Source organism: Plectrocnemia conspersa, unplaced genomic scaffold (assembly GCF_051122295.1).
Source record: "Plectrocnemia conspersa isolate PC_06_02 unplaced genomic scaffold, ASM5112229v1 ptg000010l, whole genome shotgun sequence".
Lineage (NCBI taxonomy): Eukaryota > Metazoa > Arthropoda > Insecta > Trichoptera > Polycentropodidae > Plectrocnemia > Plectrocnemia conspersa.
Window position 1 is genome coordinate 27451261 of NW_028277174.1, and position 26367 is coordinate 27477627.

Genomic DNA, 26367 nt, shown 5'->3' on the forward strand with positions numbered 1-26367 from the left:
TGTAATAAACTATTGTTTAAAATATGTTTATTCAAATGCTTAATAATATATATAATCTAGTAGTTATAGATAAATTCCAGGAAAAAATGACAATATTGGAGGCGATATAGATTGGTTCAAAATAAAGCAACGTTTAGTTGTTTTTAAAAAAAACTAGAAAATAATTGTTCACAAAATATTGATGTTATTGTATAGATTAATAAATATACTTCGTTATTAATTTACTGTAAAGTTTTTTGAGTTGAAAGTCAAATCATCTTGACAAAAATGAACATTAGTTGTTCTCATATCGAGCCACAGATATACATATGTAGTCACTTTATCCAATCCAACATCGCACAATGTCTCAAACACGCCACAAACAGCTCCCACATTTCTCTCTGAATTTATGTCCTTACCGTCTATTTATATCCTACGTATACACGGCACATTTTTCCGCAAAACCAATACACTCTGTCAGCTTAATGCCTCGGTCTTGAAGTGCGCATTTGCATTCGATACTTTACGGACAAGTGCAACTTATCCACTCCTCATTTGGAATACACGCCGTGGGACGGCGTTATCAATGGTTCCAATGATTCAGTGACCGGTCCCTGCGATCCTGTTCTAGGATACGCAGCCAGGAAAACCGTCGAGGGCACCACTATTGTTATGCACCATATTGCCTTTCGACTCGTAAATCATTATCAATAATGAACCGATGCTCACCTGAGGAACCGGGAGCGCGATAAATCACAAAATAAAATACACACCTTCTACTTATTCTTATTCGCGATCTTTTCGAGCGTTAAAAATCGCGGTTCGGCGCCTTTGGCGTGTTGCGAAAATTATACGAGTTTTTCGCACAAAAGGATGATTTAGTGGCGAAAAGGCGCGTTTGAGTGTTATGGATTTTCTTTTCGATTAAGGACGAGGAGAACGTAAATCAAACAAGGGCCGAAACATTCTTTTGCGATCTGTCTACTGTAGATGCGTTAAAGTTGTAATAGTGTTTACTTTTATTGGCTAAATTATTTTTAGATAGTTTCAATTTGATCGCGAAAAAAAATTAAAAATCTATTCAAACTCGCACAATTATTTTAAAATTAGATCAAACTGTGTAAACTCAATCCTAACATTAGTAATAGTAACCAGCTTACTTCTTAATTTAAATGTTGTGGGATTATAGACCGAAAATATGCTTTCACCCAAATAAGTTGAACTAAAACTAAATTATTCGTTTAAATCACACCTAAATTCAAATACAATATTTCTCTAAATGAACAGTATAAAATATTTAATATTAATCATCCTGCACTTTATGTACCAGATAGTCACCTATTTTTGTACGGTGAGATACATTCCCTTTCACCCGCTCGCGTGTTATGTGTCGAGAGTGAGTGAGAGATAAGGGCGTGCATTACATGTGTTCCGCACGCCCTTATCTCTCACTCACTCTCGTCACTTAGCACGCGAACAAGCGAAAGGGAATGTATCTCTCCATACGCATCTGTTGTACATATTTTCAAAGTTTTTTTTTTGTTTACGTTATTTAAAATTACATCTTATTTTTCAATAATATTATAAATAAACAAACGTATTTTAAACATTTAATTAATTATATAAATATCTCTATATAATAGAATAAAATAAAAAAAGAATAAAACAATTCTTATAAATAATAAACTTATATAATTTAATAAGATTTATATTAGTACATTTCTTGAATGAATATCAATTAAATTTCAATAAAATTCTGTAAAAAGTTTTAAATTATATTCTTGATACTCGCATTAAAGACTGTGACCAAAAATTATCATTCATTAATAAGGATAAACTAGAAAATAGTGTACAGGATGAGACCACACAAAAGCATTATTCACCGGCTCATTGAATGAATATTTATTTGTTACGAAACTGTTACAGGTAACAATATATCACAGGAAGACAAAAAGCAACATAGTTTCACAATATTCCCGTTACAAAATTCGACCTCGGAGATGTCCATCATGCATACATATTTCATTGTTTTAAGAAGCGAGTGCAACGATTGGCTGGTTGATCGCTGCATGATTGTGAATCGTCAGCAAGCTTTGTATCCTTGACACTGGCAGATTCGAAGATACTACTCACTCGCGGATAACATACTGAGAAAAACTCTACCATACTAGCAGCAGAGAGAGATCAACCTCCGCTACACTGTCACTGCCACACCAATCAAAACTCTAAGAATCTTTCACTGACATCATCCCTCCGCCAGCTTCTCCACCACCGCTCGGAGAATAACTATTTCGCCCAGCATAGTAACTCAATATATGTAATATAATCGAATAAGCTATTACCAGTTCCTAACTGTCACACCCCTTGGGGTCAGAAAACCCGAAAATTATAATACTATTTATATTAATTTACTTTTAAAATTTCATATAATATACACACACAAAAGAAATAGTTTTTTATTATTTTATTTAATGATTATTAAATTATTTAATTGAATATATTCATTTAAAGTGGCTTGGGCTTGAGCTCACACATTTATGGATTCAATACGGCAAATTTTATTTTTAAAATTACCCAAGATAATGATAGAATACTCAAAAATGCAGTGTTGCACTGCGTGCCAAATTAAGCTGTATGTTTAAAATAAAACTGAAGATGATAATGCTTGAAATTGTTCCAGTCCTTTGTGTAAATATACAGATATTTATACCTTGACACGAACAGCTTTTTTCAGATCCAATATTAGTTTTTTTTATTTAGTCGCATTGCGGTTCACGATAGATCTTAAAATATGCTTTACGGTCCACGTTCAAATTTTAATAGGGACCACTGATCTATGCCATATTATAGCTATAGTATATGATCAATGAGAGCGTTGAAGGAATTAGAGGAAAAGCTGATCAAAACCATTAAAAATTTAGTCCATTTAAATTTGTGCTTTGTACTAATTTTCACTGAAAGACCAGGAAATCATTGTTTCCATTGTGAATTTAAATCGTTCATACATACACATGTAACACGTAACAAATACCTGACCTCTGTCACTCATTAATCAAATCCTAGTTTCGGTCACGTTCGCATCAAAAAGATATTTCCGCTATGACGTCATAAATATGATAGGTGCGCCTTTGTTAACATCAGGCGTGCAAATTTACAGAATGTAATTAATATACATGACGGTAATAATTAAGAGAGTCTAAAGTTTCATTCTATAATCAATATATAATATAATTATTAACTAAAGAGACCTAAAATCATCAATAAGCTAAACTAATGGTTTTAACTGGGTGAACAAGGATTATATGGTATTTTTTTTTACAGATTTCACTTCTCGGAAATCCTTGACATGCAATTCAAAATACACAAGTCTTTCGCGGAATTGACACGTTAAGTATACGCCTCTACAGGTGTATAACCCACTTGCAGCACTACCGGGGTGTCAATCAATGCTTTTGAGCATGCCAAAAGAGTATTTTTTGAACTCTTTTTTACTTGACCCCATCTTTACAGAGCGCAATTAAGAGCGGCGGGGAAATGAGAGGATAACGAGCTCGCCGTGTAATTTAAACTCTCTTGGAGGTACTTTGGGTTAAATCAGAACGATCGTAAAGTTGAAGATTTGTCGGTAAATTATGATAATTAGCGTATGTTTTTAGAGTGTGTTTATACGAACTTAATTTTCTCAACGGTGGTGGCTTCTGTATTGGGTTAATTTAAAGATTATCGCGTTTACCGAGAATGAAAGTTAAACTAATTTCCGCTAATAAGGATACAGTACAGTGTATTATACAGGTGCTTATTATAATATTAACTCAGCAATTTTATTAATTAATAATAATTAGATTTATATAAATTGTATACATAATACCTAAACTAAAACTTTGTTTTAGTATGAATTTTTCCTGGTATGTTAACTAAAAGTGCGTTTTATTTTTATTTTATTTTTTATACATACATATATGATATTCTATATGAAATAAAATATCTCATAATTTGTTTTAAATACTCTACTAAAAAATATATGAGTTCTAGATATTATTAATTAATGTAATTAACTTATGAAATATTAGTTACTATATTTAACTGCAATTATGATTATTGAATAAAAAATACCATACATATTTTATTTAAGATGATTGCTTTTTTATGCATTTTAATTTTTAATTAAATTCTGCTTATTTACTTATACTAACTTTAATGTTTTGGAATGAAAGGTGAAATCTAGTTTTTTACATTATATTTACATATGTTGCGACAGACAATAAATAGCGAGATGTTTTCTCCAAGCGATGATGGAGAAACTAGCGGAGGGAGTTCTGATTGGTGTGGCAGTGACAGAATATTCTCCGAGTGGTGGTGGAGAAGCTGGCGTTGGGATGTGTGACCAGCAGACGCCCGCCGTCCACAAGTGTCTACTGGTGACTCCCTAGTGATCCACTGGCGACTACCTTCTCCTCATCGGAGTCCAAGCTTAAGTATCCAAGACTGCAAAGCTTGCTGACCATTCGCAATTATGCAGCGATCGTCGCTTCTTAGAACGGCGAAATAGGTATACGCCTTTAGAAAGCGACGTTCGCTTGATGGGCATGGTCCAAAGTCGTAATGCATTGACCCGGTGATCTATTATATCCGTGACCATTTCGCAACAAAGAAATATTCTCGGAGAATATTTACAGTAAGAACAAAACTCGTATTATTTATGTGGTCATAACGAGGGCTTATGTGTTTGGTCCATCCTTTACGCTATTGTTTTGTTCCCTTGTTAATGGATAATCATTTTGGACATCATTGGAACAAAGAACCTTTTTAACAAATTCAGTTTTAAAGACAGTAACGAAACAAAGTACCTACAATGTTATTTGTATAATCAGTGTAAAGCACTGCACATTAATTAAAAATTTAAGATAAAAAAATTATTATCAAAATATATTCTCCTAGATGTTTCTAATCTTACATGTACATATATTACATATATGAAGGTTTAGTGATTTTTCCGGACACGAATTTTGCGGACAGCATTTTTATCGACACTGATTACTATTTATAAAAATAATATGAACCGAGATTCTCAGGCCAAAAATGGAATTGAAATCCTATTATCAGTAAGTCATAGATTGCTTTACTATAAAATTTGGTAGTCAAAATTGTAATCAACCAACGAGACGGTTACTATGTAAAGATTTATTTATCCATTTAACATAAATGAATATATTTATAATAATTATTATAAATTAAAAAAAATCTATAATAAAATATAAAGATAGTTTTTAAAGCCAAGTTAAATATTTTATGTGTTGGGTAATTATTGTTTTAAATTATTTATCATAAAGGTGAAAGCGCGAAATTATTTTATACGGATATTAAAATATTCATTATAATATAAAGCACTGGTTGCATTAACATATTTAAAGGAATATACAATACATAAACATAAATTTAATTAAGAAAATTTACAGCAAGACACGTTACTGTCGTTAAATACGAGACTTGATCTATTTAACAATCAATTTTTCTTGCCCGAGGACCGTTATGAAATAAGGTGGTTAAATGATAAAATTAACACTGTTTTAATATATTACGCAACGAAACGTTATAAAAAATCATGTAGATTCATATATCATACAGCCAGTCGGAAAATCAATCATCGTCATATAAAACAGATGGTTAACAGTTAACCGGTTCGACTAGGCTTCAAATTGCAAACGCGATTAACCTTGGCTGCGGGTGCATGCGGCCAACAATGGCCGCAAAGCGTTGGCCGCAAAATACCTTCAAAAAAATATGGCCGAAACGAATCCACGAAACAAATATGCAAAAACCGCAACCGGCAATTATGAACGCTATGCCTATACAATGCCACTATGTGAATTGTGTTTACATACAAATAATATTTAAGTACAGTTAAATTTTATTGCTTTCAGAACAAATGGATTTTAAAATAAGTGCGTATTGTATCCTGCGTACATAAAGAACAAATATAAAATATGTGTATGCACCGCTAATGAATTCATTGAAGTAATTTTCGAGTAATATGTATATTGTTTAACATCCATAGGAAAAAAAAGTAAAAACAAGAAAACAGAAGCTGATCTAAATGGCGATAATAAAAAAAATGCCTAGATGTATGTAGAACGCTCTGAAGTACGTCACGAGTAAAATAATAAATATTATACAAGCCCCAATAAGCCACAACAGAATAACATGACAAAATATATTTTAACAATTAAGGGCAATCAAGTATACAAATTTCACAAAAATATTTGTTAGGACTCCTCATAATCGTTGAACTTCCCTCTAATTATCAATAGTTTATAAGCCAGAAAGCTGCTGCTGTACTGAATAGCTTCCTTCGATATTTCAGTCATAATTTTAACATAAAACTACTACTCATACAACGTAAATTCGAAACAATATTTTTTCATATGTAAAATTATTACTTTTAATTATTACTAAACCAAATTTATTTCTGTCTGCTTTAACGTCTGTCGCTCTTAAACTGCCGTTTATTCATTTTTATAAAACTGTCGGGACCACCCGTGATCACAATTGAATTCCTCGAGACTAAAATTTATAAAACTTATTGCTTTATTTAAACTTTCTAAAAACGAGTTTTTTCGTCTGCGTTATAAAAACTATCGCGTATCTGAGCAAATCTGAATGGTCGGTGCCAAATACAATGGAATGCGTTTCATATATCTGCCAAAATTACCAATCATTCTAACCATCATTCAAATAATAACATTCAAGTACATTCAGCTCTTTTTATACATACAAGAAATAACGAATGTAAATTAGTCGCAGTAAATTTAGGTATTTGATCAGAATTTTCAGATGGAATACCTAAGAAAAAAGCAAAGAAATAACGAAAAGTCAACTTCAGGACCAGCTGAATTATATCAATTTGATGTTTTTATTAATTGTATTATCGGTAATTTAACAACTAGATTTAATGCATCAAAATAAATAAATAATACATCAGTTTCATGTGGTTATTCTTAAAAGAAAATCTAGAAAAAACAGTCTCGAATCATTCTCAGTCATCTAGTAAATTTATATCAGAAAACATTTTCACTAGTAGATATATATATTTTTACAAGTGAAAATATAAATTATCTGGCAGGTGCTAGTAAAATTATATGATTTCAACTTTTTTATTTGTAGTAATATATAATATATATTTATATACTAATCATTATATATTTACATCTGATGTATAAATGTTACAGTGAATATGTATTTTTTAGTAAAGATATATTTTCACTAGTTAAGACAAAATACATTTTCACCGGTACATATATTTCTACTCTAGATAATTTAATTTAACTGATAGGCGCTAATATGCTACTTTAAAATGTCTTTGAAACTCAATTTGACAGTTGCGAAACAACGTCCATTTGCTGTTCAAACCCAAATCTAAAAATAAAATTGCAGTTTTAGAACTTTTATTAAGTCAAGACTAAAATACAAACTAAGCTAACTTATCTCTCAGGGGAAAATAAACAGAAGAATAAGTTCAGACAGGCATCGCATCTCACATATTGCTCCATAGTTTGTCTGCATTTCAATGTTACACTGTGTTTTAAAAATATGATAGCTATCCTTACCGATATTACTACGGACTTCTGACATGATAGTATTGGTTAAAATGTATTCAAACCGAATTTTGGTCAATAAAAGGGCGCAAAAACAATTATCACCTCTCAGAAGTTAAAAATTCGCGTCAAAAGCAATAAAATTGTGTAGGCGCCGTCGCAGTGGGAACGCTGGGTAACGAGCGTTACCGAGCGTTATGTGTAAAGTAACACCTATATCAAGTGGAGCTACGCCAACTATCGACAGAGACCGAGAAAGCAGCCGCTTTTCTCTTCACGTCTAACTCAGGTCCAGCTACAACGTCTGAAAACCAGAGTTCAGCCGGATTTTCAAAGAATTACAAGGGGCAGACAAGGCTACGATAACATCGCGTATATAAAGGGTGTCACAAAATTAACGCAAGATTTGAATTTGCCGTCTTTTGTGCAGAAAATTTCGACAAAAGAGTGCGTATGTGCCAGCAAAACCGTGGAGGCATAAATAATATTAGTCTATGTACTTTATGATTCAATAAAAAAAAATTACAAACTAAAGACTAAAAAATATGTTTTCTATTTAATTCAAATCTTGCGTTAATTTTGGGACACCTTTATAATGATGCAAATTATACATTACTTAAAATTGTTGCACAGCATACTTATTTATTATGTAAATAAATACCCTGACACCTTCGGAGCAAAATTATAGATATTCATCATTAAAATTAAGGATATTCAGAAAAATCTTAATTTTGTTACTAATTAGGAACAATAAATATACAATTAAATATTTTAAAAATATAAAATTTGGTACACACCTAAAATAGATAGTCACTATCCCTCTTACTTTTAAAGCTCCTCATAGCTATCCCTGAAAACACTATTTGGCAAGCTTGATGAGAAGCTGGATGGCTCATGCAAGAGGAGCATTCTCAAACGCTAACGTCCTGACCGCGACGGTGAAGAATGAGGGAAGCGATCGCGTCACTCTAGGACACTTAAGCTCGCATCTCGAGTATTATTTTAAAAAATCGGTCTCATATTTATAAATAAATAAATAGCATTACCCACATTAGTTATGATATATTGCTAATTATGTCAAATTTAATTTGAAATTTGAATGTAAAATCAAATAAAATATTTATTCAAACCTTAGGAATTGTATTAATAAAAATGTTGTGTATCAAGAAAAAATTTAATTGTGTGGGCGCAGTGGCGGCGCCAAGTCGGAATGTTGTTCTTTTTATTGTTTTAAATTATTTCTGTTCCATTTGAGATTTATCTATGAACACACAAGCGACGTAAATCTTTTGACGACTTTAAATAATAATAAAAACGTGTGAAACTCATTCGCATACTACATGATACATAATCGTGTGTATAAATGACTCCAGGAAGTGAGAGATACCAAAGTGAAACATATAATTTATAAAGAAAGCACTCTTTACGCAGGATATACACAAGAATTTCAACATTCCTGAAAGTCGATCAATTACCTTAAATCAAGATTGTTGTACTGCTAGAATGCCCAATTCTGTACTGATTGACTTGAGTGTATGTCTCTAACGATTTGCGTATAATTTAAAACTCAACAGCATAGGATTTATCGGAGCATTAACGATCGGTATATGTAGACTTTGAGACTTGTAATGTCCAGAAGCGCAATGATCAACGTCACTAGAATGGTACCGAAATCCTGTTCTTGGTTCAGCTTACAAGAGAGAGCTTTGTTCCGCTGTCGGAGCACATTAGCTGAAGTATCAGCGGCAGTTCACAAGCATCAGATGAAGACGTGATAAGGCAACCGAAGGTGGCTGCTCGGGAGCACACGCCGACAGATGGTAATTGAAGAAATCAACGACAATCTGATTGAATACGTGATGCAGATTTGAAGCAAGGGTCTATCGGGAGAGTACTATTATACAATAGTATATCTGACACAGTGGGATAGAAAGTGGTGAAAAATTACCGTGGAAGCTGGTGAAGATAAGATTGGCTACGGCCGTGTACGGCTATTAGCGTGATTAACGCGAAATAGCCTACATAGCACACACTTATCTCATTTCCACGAGATGAATGTGTGCAGATAATCCGAGAGGACGTGACGGACTATGCGCATTTTCAACACCTTGACAGTCGCACGTGTCGGAGTGTTGGACTGTCAAAGGTGTGTTTAAACGCTACGTGTCCGAAGGCAAAGTGAAAATTGGACGGAATGGGATTAATGGAATAAGCTGCAGATTGAATCTATCATGGTTTAATTAAAATGTGTAAATATAATCCGTGATACCGTGTATCTATTAAATACGAGGTGTTACATATATAAAACTATGTATTTATGTATATGCTAAAAGCGATTAAATTTACCATCTACGAAATAATCTCCATATCCTTTAATACAATAAAATGAATTTAAATGGTTTTATTTAGATTTATCCAATCAGAATTAAAAATTAGAGAGACTTAAAAGAGCCACGTTTGTTATGTGGTACTGAAAAACGATGCTTGCTGCCTCTTGGGGATAAAAGTTAATTAATCCAGTTCTTATAATATGTATCCATAAAAGAACAACTGGCTTTTCAAGAACAGTTGTCGGTATAAATGCACAAAGAGAATTCTCCACTTTTTCGTATATTGGGAACGCCGAAGGAACAAGGCAACAAGCATAACCTAGAAAATACTATTCTAGGCCTTTTACTTAATGTTTTTTTGTAGACCATCTTTTATCACATATGCAACAGATGTTTGTCCAATTCCATACAAATAATCAGATATCAAAATAACTATTCCTTTCAAAATTCCTATTTGAAAAACCACATGTCGGGTTTTAAATGTTAAAAATTGCATCTGACTCACCTGAGCGCAAAAGTGATTTGTTCCACGAGCATGAAAGTTTGCGTCGAATTGCAATTTTCAAATGGTCCGTAATTGCGCCATTTCAGCGCCGTTATTCAAAATTGCACTTGAACTATCGCGTGCGTTCGCATTGCTATCGCTTTGCCATCTATTATCATCCACAATGTGTGTATGTGTTTCGAGTGTGTATATTGAATACAAATTGCAAATTTGCCATCGCAGTTTTCCCGTAATGTGCTATGGAGATGTGCACGAATCACGAATAAGGTAACGGAAGAAAAACGAACGGCTCAATTATGAAAGGCGTCACTTTCACACTTGCGCCGGCGGCACTGACATCTATCTAAGATCTTATAAAAAGTTATCTTAATCTAGGATTTTAAAAACATATATTTTATATATTATATTTAAAAATCATAAATCGTTTACATCTAAATTTAAAACGATTTATTGTCATAGTACCAAAAATGCACCAGCACATACCACAGCACGCGCGATATATGGAACATCTACCTCATCTTACTAAAGCATATAAAGTAACCTTTTTACCATCGCATATCACATAATCATCGATACAAATTAATAAATATTAAAAATAATCAAAAACTAATTTTAAGAAAAAGTTTTACCATTTAAAAAATATCTAAAAAATGTCGAGATGGATTGTTTTAAAAAAAATACATACAATACACAAAATACATTAGTTGCTTTTTTGTATGAATCTAAAGAGTTTAGAACGAACGGCTTGTTTCTTTCCCTTAACAACAAATATTGTGGAATAAAATTTTAGACACAAAAAAGGTGAACTTATATTGGCACTATATAGTAATCGACAGTCCAGCGCTAATTCTAGCCACCAGTGTTGTGCTGCTGCACCATGATAATGCACCGCTTTACACCACAGCACGCACGATGAATTTCTAACATACGAATTATACCGTATATCTTTTACAAGCAAGATGAATTTTTGCCATTCAATGTTTACTAAATTTTATTGATTTACTATTATTAGAATTAGCTCGAGTGACTTCCCAAAAATTAAAAAAGCTTTTACGAGTAATGAAATTGTATTAAAATGGAGGGTTTGTTTATATCCTCTAGCTTCTTAGGTTTAGACCATTGCTCAATATGAGTATTAGTGATCTACTTAACGACTTATCTTAACGGCACTCAGCCCTAATCGAAAGCCTAGCACTGATTGATCGCCACCACGATCGTGCCAGATCTTTGACGACCTCTCGCCCAGAGATAGATAGACCTCATCAGCGCCACCTTAGCTATAAGATAGTGGCCGATACAGTAATTACCGTCCAGCGCGAAGTTGATGATGCTTTTCTGAGCACGTCCAATGATAATTGACACCCGTCATTAAGCATCTTAACAACATCATCATCATATCGGACGTGACCGATGACCGCGAAAGCCTTCCGCGCAAAAACCGCGCGAGGTGTTTAGATTCAATTAGATGCGGTTTTTCGGTACTTTTTTTGGCGAACTAAAGATACGGTAACACGGTCAAATAGATACGCCGATAGATTTTTGCGAACGGTAAAAAAAATATAACATGTATGGTTAAACTGCGGATCGCTTGTGTTACTAGATTTTAAATAAACCCTGTGGCTGTTTGTATTATATATTGTAATTAGTAAACTATGCTAAAGAGTGCGTTTTTATACAATAGAATAATGTGGATTTGTAAATATACTGTTAAAATTAAATTCAGGCATTGAAAACCTTTTTTTATAAATACATACAGATTGATACGTCAGGTTATCCCACGAGTCTTTGCGCGTTTTTTTTCATTTGCAAAAAATGTATAGCTTTTTAAAAAATATATATTAAAATAGTATTAATATAGTTTATTTACTATTTCAGAGTATAAATGAATATATAAATAAAATGTAATTAAATAAACCAAATATTTTATATATTTATTTACAAATTAAAACATTAAATTTTATACTCTTTATTATATGCATATATACAATTTTGTGTAAATATGATTTTAACATCATATAATAAAAATAGGCACAGTAATTTAAAAAAAAATATTCATCCAAAAACTATTCTAAAGTAGTCACATTTCAAAGCTAATATTTATTATATACATAAAATACTATGTATGTTAGTTATACATTGTTATACATTATTACGCGGTTAAGTATACTCTAAATCAAATATATTTGGTTTTACGCGTGTAGCGCGGCGATGTGCAAACCCATGGGTTATTCCCACTGGAACCTCTCTCACTGCCCATGCAGTGTCCTGAGTTGCTTTTTGCGGTGCACGCTAAGATTTTTATCGTTTACTTTATAAGTTGAAATAACGGTAAAAAAAAAGTACACGTTAATATGATTAAACCATTTTATAACAAATTTCGTTCTATGCCTCAATTTACTAGATATTTCTTGGAACGTATCTACCGCGAATATCAAGGGATAAGTGTATGCTAGTTGGGTTAATGTGAGAACAAAACAACGTATAGTCCGTCCAAGATATGAACGCTCATTGTTACAGTATTGGTGAGAGAATATAATAGGGTGACCATGTGAAATTTAACGTATAATTAATTTTTCCTATTTTAATTTAATCTGTTGAAGATAATGTAAAATATCACTTTCTTACTTATTTTATTTATTTATATACATATTTAACTCAAAAACATTTTGGAATCACTCTCCATGTAGAATATCTGTTTAATATTATATTTTTAAAAAATACCAATAGAATATTACAGGAATTGTTCTATTGATTACAAAATAACACAACTTGACAATAATTTAAAATAAAAATATATTATATTATCATTTTTAATTCAATTTCCAACGTATGGTCACTATACCCTTAAAACAGCACTGATTTAGTACTGGTAACGTTCTCCTATCGGTGTAAACAAATTCGCGGATAACTGTATATGTATGCATGCATGCGTACACGCACCATTCTTTCCAACACGACGATGATGAGCGTTAACATCTTGGAAGGACTATACTACAAATGATTGTTTTAATCATACTTTTACGGTAGTTCTAAAAATACCATGAAACTCCATAGCAATCGTATTTAATAACCAATATCAAAATATATAATGATAGTATCACAATTAAAACATAAACTACTAATCATCTATTTGTAAAACGTAATATATTATAATGAATACATTACATCGAAATTGAAATAATGCAATTCAGCCGGAAAGCCATTCAATAAATTTTATAATCCAAAAGTAATATATCAGATCATTTTTATTAATATGTTACAAATCGAACCATCGTGATTGTTTTTTTTTATTGCGTCATAATGGCCAAAAAAAATTGTGCGCGTCATAGTAGCGAACACCTAAATGAGATGATCACCACTCTACATAAATTGTTTCTCATAGCTTACACCAATAATATCCTTTCTGGCATACTCGTTGAGAAATTAGATGACTTGTGTAAGAAGAGAACTAAATTCCTAGCCGCAAAGGTAAAGAATGAGACGCGTTTTCTCAACAAAAAAATGCTTTTACGCCTTCGAAAAACATTTGTGAATAGATTGTTTATCGGTCGTATCTACTATGACTGAAATTTGCAGAATTCGTTCATTGAACGAAACAAAATATTGGAAAGGTCCACCTTTTATTATCGTGTAATGCCTATCTCAAAACATATGTATCGCAAAATCGTGTTACGTTTTTGTACTTGTTGTTTTAAGACGCAAAGATTATTTTTAATCAGATCAATAATTCGATTGAAAAAAATTATTATCAATAGAAACTGAGAAAAATATTCGAATATGTTATCAATTTTGTATTCTATATTTGAATAGTTACAAAATACGAATAATTGAGAACCCTATTCATAACCATTATACATATGTATGTTGTACTATTGTGTAAATTTTACTGCCATATTTTTTTGTATGAGATAAAGGTGGTTAGCTTAGCCCAGATTTTATAAGAATGGCTACATGATGTCATTATATCAGAGAATGAGCAACACTTTCGGTTATTATAATATGAAAAACTTAATAATTTTGACTTACCTTCAAATGACACGAATCTGAAATCATCCTCTAGCCTTTGGCACCAGATCCCATTCAGGTGCAAGAAGGTTATCGCCAGCACCATCACCGCGGTAGTTGTCATCTTCAGTGGCATCTTCCTGCAAATTAATTAGCGTTAAACACCAGTCAAGAACTAGTCATGAGAATGTCGATTGCTTATCTAGCTCAGATCTCTAGCATGTTAAGTCACATGTACGTTGGTTATATAGTAGTCTTTTGAGCTAATACACACCCGACGACGACAGATTTAATTATTTATACGCATTTTCCATCAATCATCTAGCGGCAGTTCGACAGCACGCAAGTATATTATCGATGATTTGTTACGCTGGTGTGAAACTCATCCACCCGGTTTATATTGTAAAATTTTAGAGAGCTAAAGATATGAGTCAAGATAACCAGGTTCTGTTAAGTATACTATCTTATCGTTACGCGGCTAATTAATAATAAATAAATATCAAAATATAATTTAAATCCATTATATAAAACATATACTGTATATACATATATATTTAAAGTAATAGCATTATCTTAAAGGTACATGTCACTTGCTAATGATGAACGTATATGAAAGCCTTCCTTTGGCTTTGAGAAAACAGCAAATGGAAAGGCTTGTAGTGACTAGGACGTCGATGAAGCAAGGAACATTAATTTTACGGTATCGTAAATCTCTCCTCGAATATATAATTATTATAGACTGACGAACTGTGCTTAACAATAACTATAACACTAATAGGTGTATATAGACTTAGTTAAAAATGTATAAAAATATATTATTTATGTGTTAAGGTAGATAAATATGTATAGGTTATTGTCCTACACTACTTAATTTAAGATTTGTTTTTTTAATAGTACAGTATTATTAGAGCATACTAATAGTTTTAGATCGTTAAGAAGTATTGTTAAGTTATATTATCTTAAAAGCTCTCTCTTAATTATTAAGCAATAAAAAGCTATAAATGTATATAATTTGTAACTAATAATATTGCTTGGAATTATGTGACTTTTTATAATAATATAATATTTACTCATTACAATAAACATTATTTATTGCGCTTTAAAAATTTACGAGACATTTTAAATCTGTACTAATTTAATAATTTATGGAAAATATTGCTAGTATTTTAGTAATGATTTAAGATGAATTAAAATAACGTTTACTCCTACATAAATTGCCTTACGTAAATTACGTACATTTTGCACTCGTCTTTAAGTTATTTAGATCATATAATCGATCTCGAAGCATGTGATGATGAATAAGAGCAGCTACAAGATATCGAGTTGCTAAACGGACACGTATTATGTATTCATTTTAAAATTAGACATGGCGTTTTATATTAGCGGAATTATATGCACCGATCGACGGGAAAATTGTTCCACAAGGTATTCTTTAGAGTTGTTAAACAATTTCATGTGAATTATTATGTCCGATGTAATTATTTAACATAATTACTTAATGTCGCATCGTCGTGTGTAATAGTCGGTCAATGCAATAATTATTATTTAACTTGATACGAATACCAAACTGGTTGACGAGCAATAAACGTAAACTTAGTAGGTAATTTTTTTAAGATGAATCAAAATAAAATGAGATACTTTCACGGTTGAAAAAACGCGTTTTTTATATATAATTTAATATAACGGCAGCACTTGATGTGATCATCGCAGTACTGTTATTTGAGATCATCAGAAACGCTAAATTTCAATTAGTATTCATATAAAAAAGTACTGAATTGAGAACATATTACATTAAAAAGATTAATATTAACACTTACTTAAGGACATAGTTAAGAGGTAATATTTTAAGTTTATTACATTGTCGTGATGCATTATGTTCACGATGTTTATTCATTCTCACTCCTGAGGATCGTGACCATTATGACACGTTCCAACCTCTTCCAGTTTTCTTGATTTTGCTGGCACTACTTGAAGAGCACATTTATATTTTTACTAAGTCAGACCAGCGCATCGGAGATTTTCCTGTGTCCGTGTTTCAGACGGATAAAGGGGTGTGGAAAATATTATAGATCACAGCATGCGGCTCTATGGTATATTTAGAGCGGCTCCATAGTATCAATCTTGTAAGGTATAGTAGGTACTCGTTTTATTCTGCAGAAGTATGAAAAAATAAATGTTCGATTTAGTAGCACTCAAAAAATGTTGTTCGTGTTGATATCAAAAATACATTTGATACAGTATTGCACAAACTTGTAAGTGTAGCAACTGATATAGTAAATATAGTAAAAATGTATATCACATTGCCCTCTTGAAAAGTGATTCTAGATTTCCGCGATGCCTCTTCATTGCATAATTCACTGTGAACTTCCGCCAGTTAAATTTTTCAAACATAATGATGTTGTCAAGGCGATTCTAGATTATTTATTACATTCGAACAAATGCAAAGAATTATCGCCAGTTCAAAAATTTCCTTGAAGAGTTATAATATGATTTTTTTTAATAATATATCTCTCTGTGTCATCAACTTACAATGCACTTAATCGATTTGTTTAACTACTCATAAAATTTATTAAGGAAAATAATAAATCGTACCCATAACTCGAAGATAATGGATATGAGATTTAATGTTCCTAACTGACAAAATAGAAAACGACTGTGCTACAGAAAAGGGAGAAAAATATTTCTGATCTGGTTTAAACGATATATAGCTTTCAGAAAAAAAACTACAACTTTTTTAGAATCATCTCATGATAAGACAGTTTAACGTGTATAATGTGTTTATATTTTTTTCTACGATTTGATTCCAGAATAGTAGCAAAAAAAATCCTAATACGTAATGCTGACTTAAAAAAATATTTTAAAATACAATAATTGATTTTTGAACCAAATATTTTAATGATTTTTATATGTGAGGTTATGTTCTATTATAATTATTTTTTTAATTTTCATTATTATATTTGGAAATAGAGAAGCTTTCAATTTACATGGTAGGAAATAGTAAAAAACGATTTTCATTTGAAATGATCAGAAAAACAGTTATAAATAATTTAAATTTAACCATTAACCATACTTAAATCATCTTTATAGTTTATTTTTATTTATTTTTATAGGGGCTCAAATTTATTCCAAATAATATTAATTTATTTGTTTATTCATTTTATTTTTTTATATACAGTTATATTTTTAGAATTTAAACTGTATTATACTGAAACAGAAGCCATACAATTACTATTTTGTTGTGTTTATGGGGTGTTCACGATTCTAATCAACGCTCACTCGCTGCCGCTCGCTCACACCTAACCTATGTAAATTTTAAAACGTATTTATGTACGTTTTAAAATTTATGAATAACTTTCTGTGGCGATTCTACTTTAAAAATGACATTTTAATTATACAACAAATAAATACATATTTTATAGAATAAATTTGACCCCAGGTAACAGAAAAGTAGCAATTTTTGTATTTCATTATATTATATCAATTTTAGAACCTTTTTATAAAATTATAACCTACACATTTTAAGTAGTATTAATAAAAATCAGTACACTTTTGATTAAATAGATAACATGGATGAGAATAACAAAATTCAATTAATTAATGGCATAACGGATGAGCAACCTATTGATTTATGCATTGGAGGAGATTCGAATTCCGAGAATATTGTGGAAGAAAAGTAAAAAAATTTTCTTATGGCTCCAAATGTTTGAGAGCATGAAATATCTGTCGGTAATGAACAGGAATAGTCCCACTTTTAATTGATCTAAGATAAAATTTAACAATTTTTGGTATTAATACTGAGTTCGATTTACTGTCACTAGCGAAAACTTTTTATGTGTATTTCTCAGGTATAATTTTTTTCCTAATTCTAGATGAAGCAATCAACCCCAGCGTAGGGGATTATCATTTTTACATGGAAAATATATTTAATCTACTGCTGGTAAAATAAATATATTTTATTATTTTATATATTTTTTTTATTCCATACAAAGAAAGCCAGGGGGTAACCCCAATTTTTATTTGGCTTTTAGAAATTGTTAAGCTGATTAGGTAATCGATAATTTCAAAAGTAAGATGCCTCAAGGACGACAAGGACGCAAAAAGGTAATTGATTTAAATTTTGATCATTGGATTGCGAAAGGATCGTGTCGTTGTACATATTGCAACATTACTATTGTGTTTTAACCCTTTAAACGCCAGCGACATTTTAGTGAGTCATCTGTTATTTATCTTTATGGGTCAGTATCTCTTTCTAAAAATAATAAATAAAAAATACTGAAGCTATTACAATAATCTTTAATAATTAAATAAAATATAATTTTTAAAAATGAATTTGTGGGAAAAAAATCAACAAATAACACACCGATGAGTCGCTAGCGTTTAATTTGTTAAACCATACCAATACCATGCACCATTAAAAAAATAAAAATGTTTATATATGTACATACATAATTGAACAATAAATAATATATTTGTATTTGTTCAATTATTTTCAAAATAAGTCCTAAACGGTCAATGGTCAATATATATCAACAGATAGAAATGTTGATATTTGTAAAATAATATAAATAGATTATTTTATAATATTTGTTTTATGTGCATAATTCAAGTTCCAACCTATAATTAATTTAGTCTATAAAGGGTAAAATTGCTGGATTCTTTGGATAAGTCTGTTTTATATAATTCTGAGCAATATTCTTTCTATCGTAAAACTTTACAAAAATCCCTTATGGTTTGCTAACTTAATTACCACGACTATTGTAGTTTAAAATAAATATATTTTTTTATTTGTATTTGAGTTACAAAAATAAAAAGTTAATTCATAACAGCAGTCTGTTGAATAAGTAAATAACATCGTTGTATTATTATTAGTTCTGTTGTAAGACTACTGATAAAATATATAATAATATTTTTATATCATATAAATCTAATCATTGCATCTTAATCCAATGTATATTTTTAATTAAAAATATATATGATAGTAATACGTTTCTTTGTGTACAGGTATTTACTTATGTATGCACTATATAATACAGATATTAAAATGTATATAATAATTCTTACTATATAATTCACTATGTAAAAATAACGAATTAAGTTAAATTTATAATATAATAACATACTGAATTTTTTATAATATACAACATTGTTACTATCATTAGGTGAATTAGGCGGATGTTCATATAAAATAAAATTATACTATAGCAGTAGTTATATATTTAAAATAACATGTATTTCTCTCTACGTTGATTTTTCAACTTATAATATAACAGTAAGCTAACAACATTTGTAGGCAAATTATTTTGAAGCATTTATTACATAATTATTTTAAGTTTAATTTAGAGTGGATGAGTAGGGCGGGACCACACATTATCGTTGCGTTTAAATTAGTTGATTTATGTCTCTCAAATATAAAAACTAAAAATAATATTTTCTCCAACAAAATATAGCACAAACAGTGTTCATAAATTGTGTATTTTATAAGATTAAAACGGTGACAAAAGAACGTTACACTGCTACGGCACGCCAAAGAGTCTGATAAAATATGTAATAGACAAAAACAAAAAGTCTGGTTCCGCCCCAAACTATCACTGGAAAGACAAACTAGAGCATAATCGTATTTAATCACTACCATTTCACTTCCAACTTGGAATAATCAGAGTTCAGACGAACTCACACTAAATGGAGCTACGCTGAATCAACTTAAACGACCCTTAGAAACCGAAGTGAAGCAGCCACTTTCAATTCAACCACCTGATCTGGTGACAGATCAGTTACATGAATCCAAAATAGATTAGCTCGAACTTCAATATGACTTGGAATTTATGTACATACATATTATATAACATTATTCCACAAATTATTCAAATTGGTTTATTAAGTTAGTATAAAAAGTTAATCTATCTATTTTTTTATAAGTATTTTTCAAGTTATTATATATATTTGTTATTTTAATATTTTTATTAATGATAAATGGTCAGTTAGGGTCAGCTATTTAATTTTAAAAAAAGTATCTCATAATTGATGTTACCTTTCCAAAAACTCTGTTAAACGATTAATAACTCAATTTTTCACCTTATTACTTGAATAACTGTCACTCTGGGTGACTCAATAACGTCCTTTAAAATATCGCCTTCGTTTTTGGGTCATATTTTACTACTTTTAAACGTGTTCTCTTCTCTCAGATGATTTAAAACCGCAGCAGTTTCGCACGTGTCGCGACAAATCGCCTCAAAGTAATTGGCCCTCTCGCTAAAATTACAAATTGCCGATATTAAGAAGTCAATATACGTATATATATATATATAAAAATATCGACACAGTCGATTGCAAAACAGCCTGCCATATGGCCGAAACTTACAAAAGAGCACCCACTCGAAAACACCCACCCAACCCTAGCGAACCGTAAACGGAGCGAGAAGAGCATACAAGGAAGACCAGCTACAGTGTGTCAAGCAAAAATTAACATAATTTATCCGGAAATCGGGAAGATCATGTAGCATAATCGATCAGTTGAACTTTTGTGTAAAGTTACGGACATACAAATAGTGAAGATGTTTACAGAGAATCCCAGACATAAATGCCGGATCCTAGACATTACTTAGATAAATCTCATGAGAGCACACAAACATAAAGCGTTTACGTGTTCATGACAGAAAACGACGGAATACTATAAATAAACTTTTAATGCTTCTCTCGGGAATAAGAAATATTAAATGAATGAGCACATATACTCGATATATAAATTATTACGAAATTATCAATCCATTTTCTGATCGTGTATCTAGGGAATTCTAACATTCTTCTTTACATCCACATTCCAAATATTTAGATTTTCTCTTAGATCACGTTTCAGCATCATAACAAAATATATAGGAAACCAGAATTTAACAAAATCATTCAATTAAGAACTAAAAATAGCAAAGCGAAATTAAATCAATAGTTTAATACTATATATGCTTAGAAAATTAAATAAGGCGATGTTGTAAAAATTGTAAAAATTATAAAATCACAAAAGTAAAACGATCTTAATTTGAGCAACAATGAAAATGTTCCTAAAAAATAGATTTTTAGAGCTAAAACAAATAATCTTAAAATCTCTTTTAAGAAAAGTTACCACATTGTATAATATTTATTTTTTTATTAAATAATAAACGATCTGAAATAAATTCATTGTAAATAGCTCATAATAATACAAATAGTTCAAATATACTATTTTTATTATATTTCAAGCTAACTTATTTTTTTTGTTTTATAAATTCGTAAATAAATGACGCACATGTCAAATTAGAGAATGTCATAAAAAATCAACGAACCCTTTGTTAGTGAAGGGTAAAAATTGTTTGTATCATTTTTTGAACATTTTTTACATCGTTGTATACACATAAAGTATTCAATGATATAGGTATATTAATATTATATAAAAATACGGACAAATTATTGAGTGATTCTTCGAGCTATAATAATTTGATAGTAAATCGTTAGTTGGTATCTATGTCACTATAATATATACCGTTGGCGAAACACCTGGAAATGATGTTCAAAGTGTAGCCAATTAATGTCAACGCGTATCTGATAGGATAGGTCTGGATAGGACACTTTTGATATGTCTACTTACTCTTCTTCTCCGCTCATGCATCACGTGTCACGATTCCTCGTGAGATTGCAATTTTTAACTACCAGTTTGCCCGACCTTACAATGTTCAATTACTTGGATGTTAATGTCGTGCGTTCGATCATAGCGAAAATTAATTGATGGTATAGATGGATTGACCTCTTTGATGATATGCAAATTGCGTTTGATTAGCGTCCGAATAAAGCAATTTAAAATTAATATTCAACGAACAGCATGCTGTTATACAGATAACCAAATACCATGTTTTAGATCAAAAAAAAATATAATTTATAACGACTAGTATTTTTATGATTTTTTATTTTGTGCGGAAAAAATCACAAATTCTATGTTCCTTTCGCATACAAAGTAATAAAACACAATTAACTCATTAAACAAGGTAATAAACCGTGACGTTTACACATAAAACTAACAATAAACAAATAACGAAATGTACTATCAAAAACATGTATATTTCACATACACATACGTGATTTATAATCTTTAGAAATGCGATGACCTTAAAAACATCACAACCTCACAATATATACTAATTATAAATTTTATTTTAAAATACTGAAACAATTAAAATTAACTTCAAAGTTCCGAATTTAATATCCAGAAATTGGACCAATTAAAAATAGTCGTGGAAGCGTGACAAAATTTATGTAATATAAAATAGTATCAAAAGTATTATAGATAACGCCCACATAAATGTATATTTGTTCCACAATAATAAGGTGATAAATGAATAAATAAAAATATAATTATATGTTGTCTCTCACGTCAAAATAGAGCCACACCTGTTTTAGGTGCAATGATCAATTACGATCAGATATCGCCCCCGTATCTGATGTTCGTCTGCTTGGAAAGTTACTACAGTGAGTCACTTTCACACACTGTCTACTTAGCAAACGACTCTGAAAGTTAGCCATTAGATTAATAATAAATAAATAAAAACATTGCGAAACTGAAAACACGTAATCATGTGCAATACTTGATACAAAATATTATGTTCGAATGCCTCGATAAATATTATCTTAAAGGTGGCTTTGATGTGCGATTCTATATGGTTGTTGTGCAGATTCTAAACGCCTACATGTCAATTAATTAATAAATGGTAATAGTAAATTAGTTACTATTACTAAAATATTGATAGGTTTGTATTTACTGTGTGTAATTATATGAATTTGCATGCAATTAAATATGCGTAAACATAATTTGATACGTGGATATTGGATTACTGGTTGAAAAACTTTTTTGACCTCAAGGAAAAACTTTTAGAATAAATATTGAATTATATATTTTTTTTTAATATGTAAATAAACAATTACGGTATACATAATTATAAGGTTGTTGCTTTTGAATTTATAATATTGTCGGTCAACAAGATATCTGTCAACTACTAAATTTTTCTTTATTTAAAACAATAATATTACAATGTTCTATTCAAATGTAATGCAACACCTTCAGTATTTAAATCAGGTACTAACAAAGTTATTACAAAATTTAAAAAAATAAAGATTTGCCAATATATAAATATCATCACTTCTCCAAACTTAAATTAATAATAACCCCATTTTTATTCTAATATTGATAAGACAATAAATCAAAGCAATACGAAGAAACTGGGAAAATATTTTTTTTAAATATAAATAAAAAAAGTTGAAGCATTTTATTAATTTTTATGAAGCTTTTGGAGTTGATTTTATTAAAAATCGATGTCCTGTTTTTTCATCCATTACTGCATATGTATCTTTAAAATAAATTTGCGGGTTAAAAACTAATAAATAAAAGCTCTTGGAAGCAAATTCCAAATCTATGGAAAAACTGCCTTTCGAATACTCTCAATTCTTGTGACAATTCATTGATCTGAATCTTCTTTCTCTACACTAAAACCAGTGGCGTAGCTATGGTGGGGTGGAGGGGGCAGGCCGCCCCGGGCGGCACTTGCATGGGGCGGCATATTCGCGATGGGATCGTCTAGTGTGGTTCTTAACCCTGAATGCACTAAAACATATATAAATCCACGAATAACAAGATCTTAATAATATCCAATTTATTATTTTAAGAAATGCTGATTTTATGACCCTGCAAAAAATGTATTGGGGGGGGGGGGCAATTTTAAGGATCGCCCTGGGCGGCACATACCCTAGCTACGCCACTGACTAAAACATAGCTTAGCTTCTTAGCTTTTTAAAACAGCTTTAATGTCAAACAAATAAGTGCACAAATAAAGACTCAATAAAAAGCTCCAACATTTAAATATTAGACATATTCTGCTTTGTGAAAAGGAAAACATGTTTTAAAATTTTAAAAAATAACATTAAAATGTATGAATATGACTTTTTTTATCGGAGTTTTTCTGCCTTGAATTTTTTATTTGCTCTAGGCAGAGAGTGCAACTGAGTTTTTTTAAACGAATGGTATTTAATATATGTGTATGTATTACATATCGAGGGTAGAATTGCTAAAAGTAAATGGAATGTTCCTTCCATTTCAAGCAAGGACCTAAGTAAAAAATATATAAAAATTGCAACAGTAATTAATTTAAAAACATTTTGATGCATTTTCAAAAAAGTGGCAATCACACAAAATCGTCGCATTGTAATTACAATATAAAATATGCGACAAGTCATATGTAAAACTAATAGACCTTTATTATATTTAAAAACGACGATGTTGGTGTGTACTATCACAAATATATTTATAGCGATATAACGCTAAAATTTCTTTGCTGGCGCAATCAACGCTTGTGGCCTTGTACGTGTGAGGTATTATTCTTAAAACTCGCGTTAATCTACCATGACCAAAATGATCATCCATCAACAAGGAAACAAGATAATAGCGTAAAGGATGCGACTACACAAAAACCCTTGTTACGACCACAAAAAATCAGATAAAGTACACGCAAGTTTTCTTACTGTAAATATAATTTTGTTGCGAATCCATCACATGCAAGCGCAACTTAATTTTATAAGATAAAAACAGAGATTTGAGCACCACATAAATCACTCATGATTGGGTATGAAGGCAAGGAAAAATATTTTCTACTTCCGACTTGAAAATACACTCATGTCAAGCCAGTGAGAGCGAAAACTTTTACGCTGATACCGTGAAAGTTCCAAAGATAGCAGCTTTTCTACTTCGATCGTCAGATTTAAGCCAGTCAAGTCGTTACCTCAAATTCTCCAGTAGTTAAGAACGAATTTTAAGACGACTAAGATTATTTTGACGCAAAGCCACGGCACTAACTATTAATAACGTATCTATACCTAAATATATTTATACAAACTTTTGTAACGTAAAAACATTTTATAAATTTGTTATTTATAAACACAAAGCATGTGGGAAAACATACTGAAATATTTTATATTATTGTTTAATATATTCCGATATCTGAAAAAATGTTTTATATATTATAATTATTTATTTAAACGACTGTTTTATTTTGAAAATTTGATTCTTAAATAGTCTTACCAACGATTAATAAATTTACAACAACTTTCATTATACATAGGTGTATTTAAATGTAAATTGTCTTATCCCATAATTGTCAACTTTACAAGAATAACAAAAAACTGTATGACTTATTAAAAATATATGAAATAAAGTAAAAGTAAATGCTACATTTATATCCTATTATTTTCACAGGCAAAATTTTAATCAGATTTTCTTTCACTCAATTTTGAAACGTCTACGAACAAAGTGCTTTAGTTATTTTTAGATATTTTACAGTGTTACTCTAAGGGACAATAGAATACTTGTGAGTTGTATCAGAAGGTAAAGGCAGTGTCATTATTAAATAATTTTTACCCAAAAATTAAGTCCCTCTATATATTAACTTTAATAACTAAAATAAAACAATAAACGCTAACCTAACGTTAAATATAAAATCACATTCAAAAATATTATATCTATAATTGATAGATTATCGTTTATGTTTAATTTAAAAGTCGATTCAAATCAAAACACATGTAATATGTATAATTTTATTGACAGTTGTGTTCAATCGACGGTTTATTGTCGTTTAGTTAACTTATATGACGCTATTTATATTATTAGTGAATGATTTCTCAATAAATTCTTAACGAAATATCTATGTTTACCATCCCACGTGTATAATATTACTATATTACGAAATTAACTATTAATTACTTTTTGTGCAATGCATAATAGAAATGGGCGTCGTTGTTAAATATGACCCCGAACGTTCACCAGAAGACCACACACATACACACCTTTTGAAACTCGACCGAATATAAAAGGTTGGGTTTCGCTGAAGTAAAGTATTACAATCGATTCTTAATACACGCTTTAAGTCCGTCAGGAATGTACCACCCAAAC

At 30.6% G+C, this 26367-nt stretch overlaps 1 protein-coding gene across 1 annotated transcript in view; it reads right to left on the reverse strand.

Annotated features, from left to right (window-relative positions):
* Positions 1-26367, reverse strand: part of LOC148231225 (semaphorin 5c-like) — a 170882-nt gene that overhangs the window by 71158 nt on the left and 73357 nt on the right. The window contains exon 3 of the mRNA XM_088194985.1: positions 14433-14551. Coding sequence (XP_088051111.1) covers positions 14433-14547 — 115 coding nt within the window. The 5' untranslated portion in view covers positions 14548-14551. The remainder of the gene's footprint in view (positions 1-14432; positions 14552-26367) is intronic.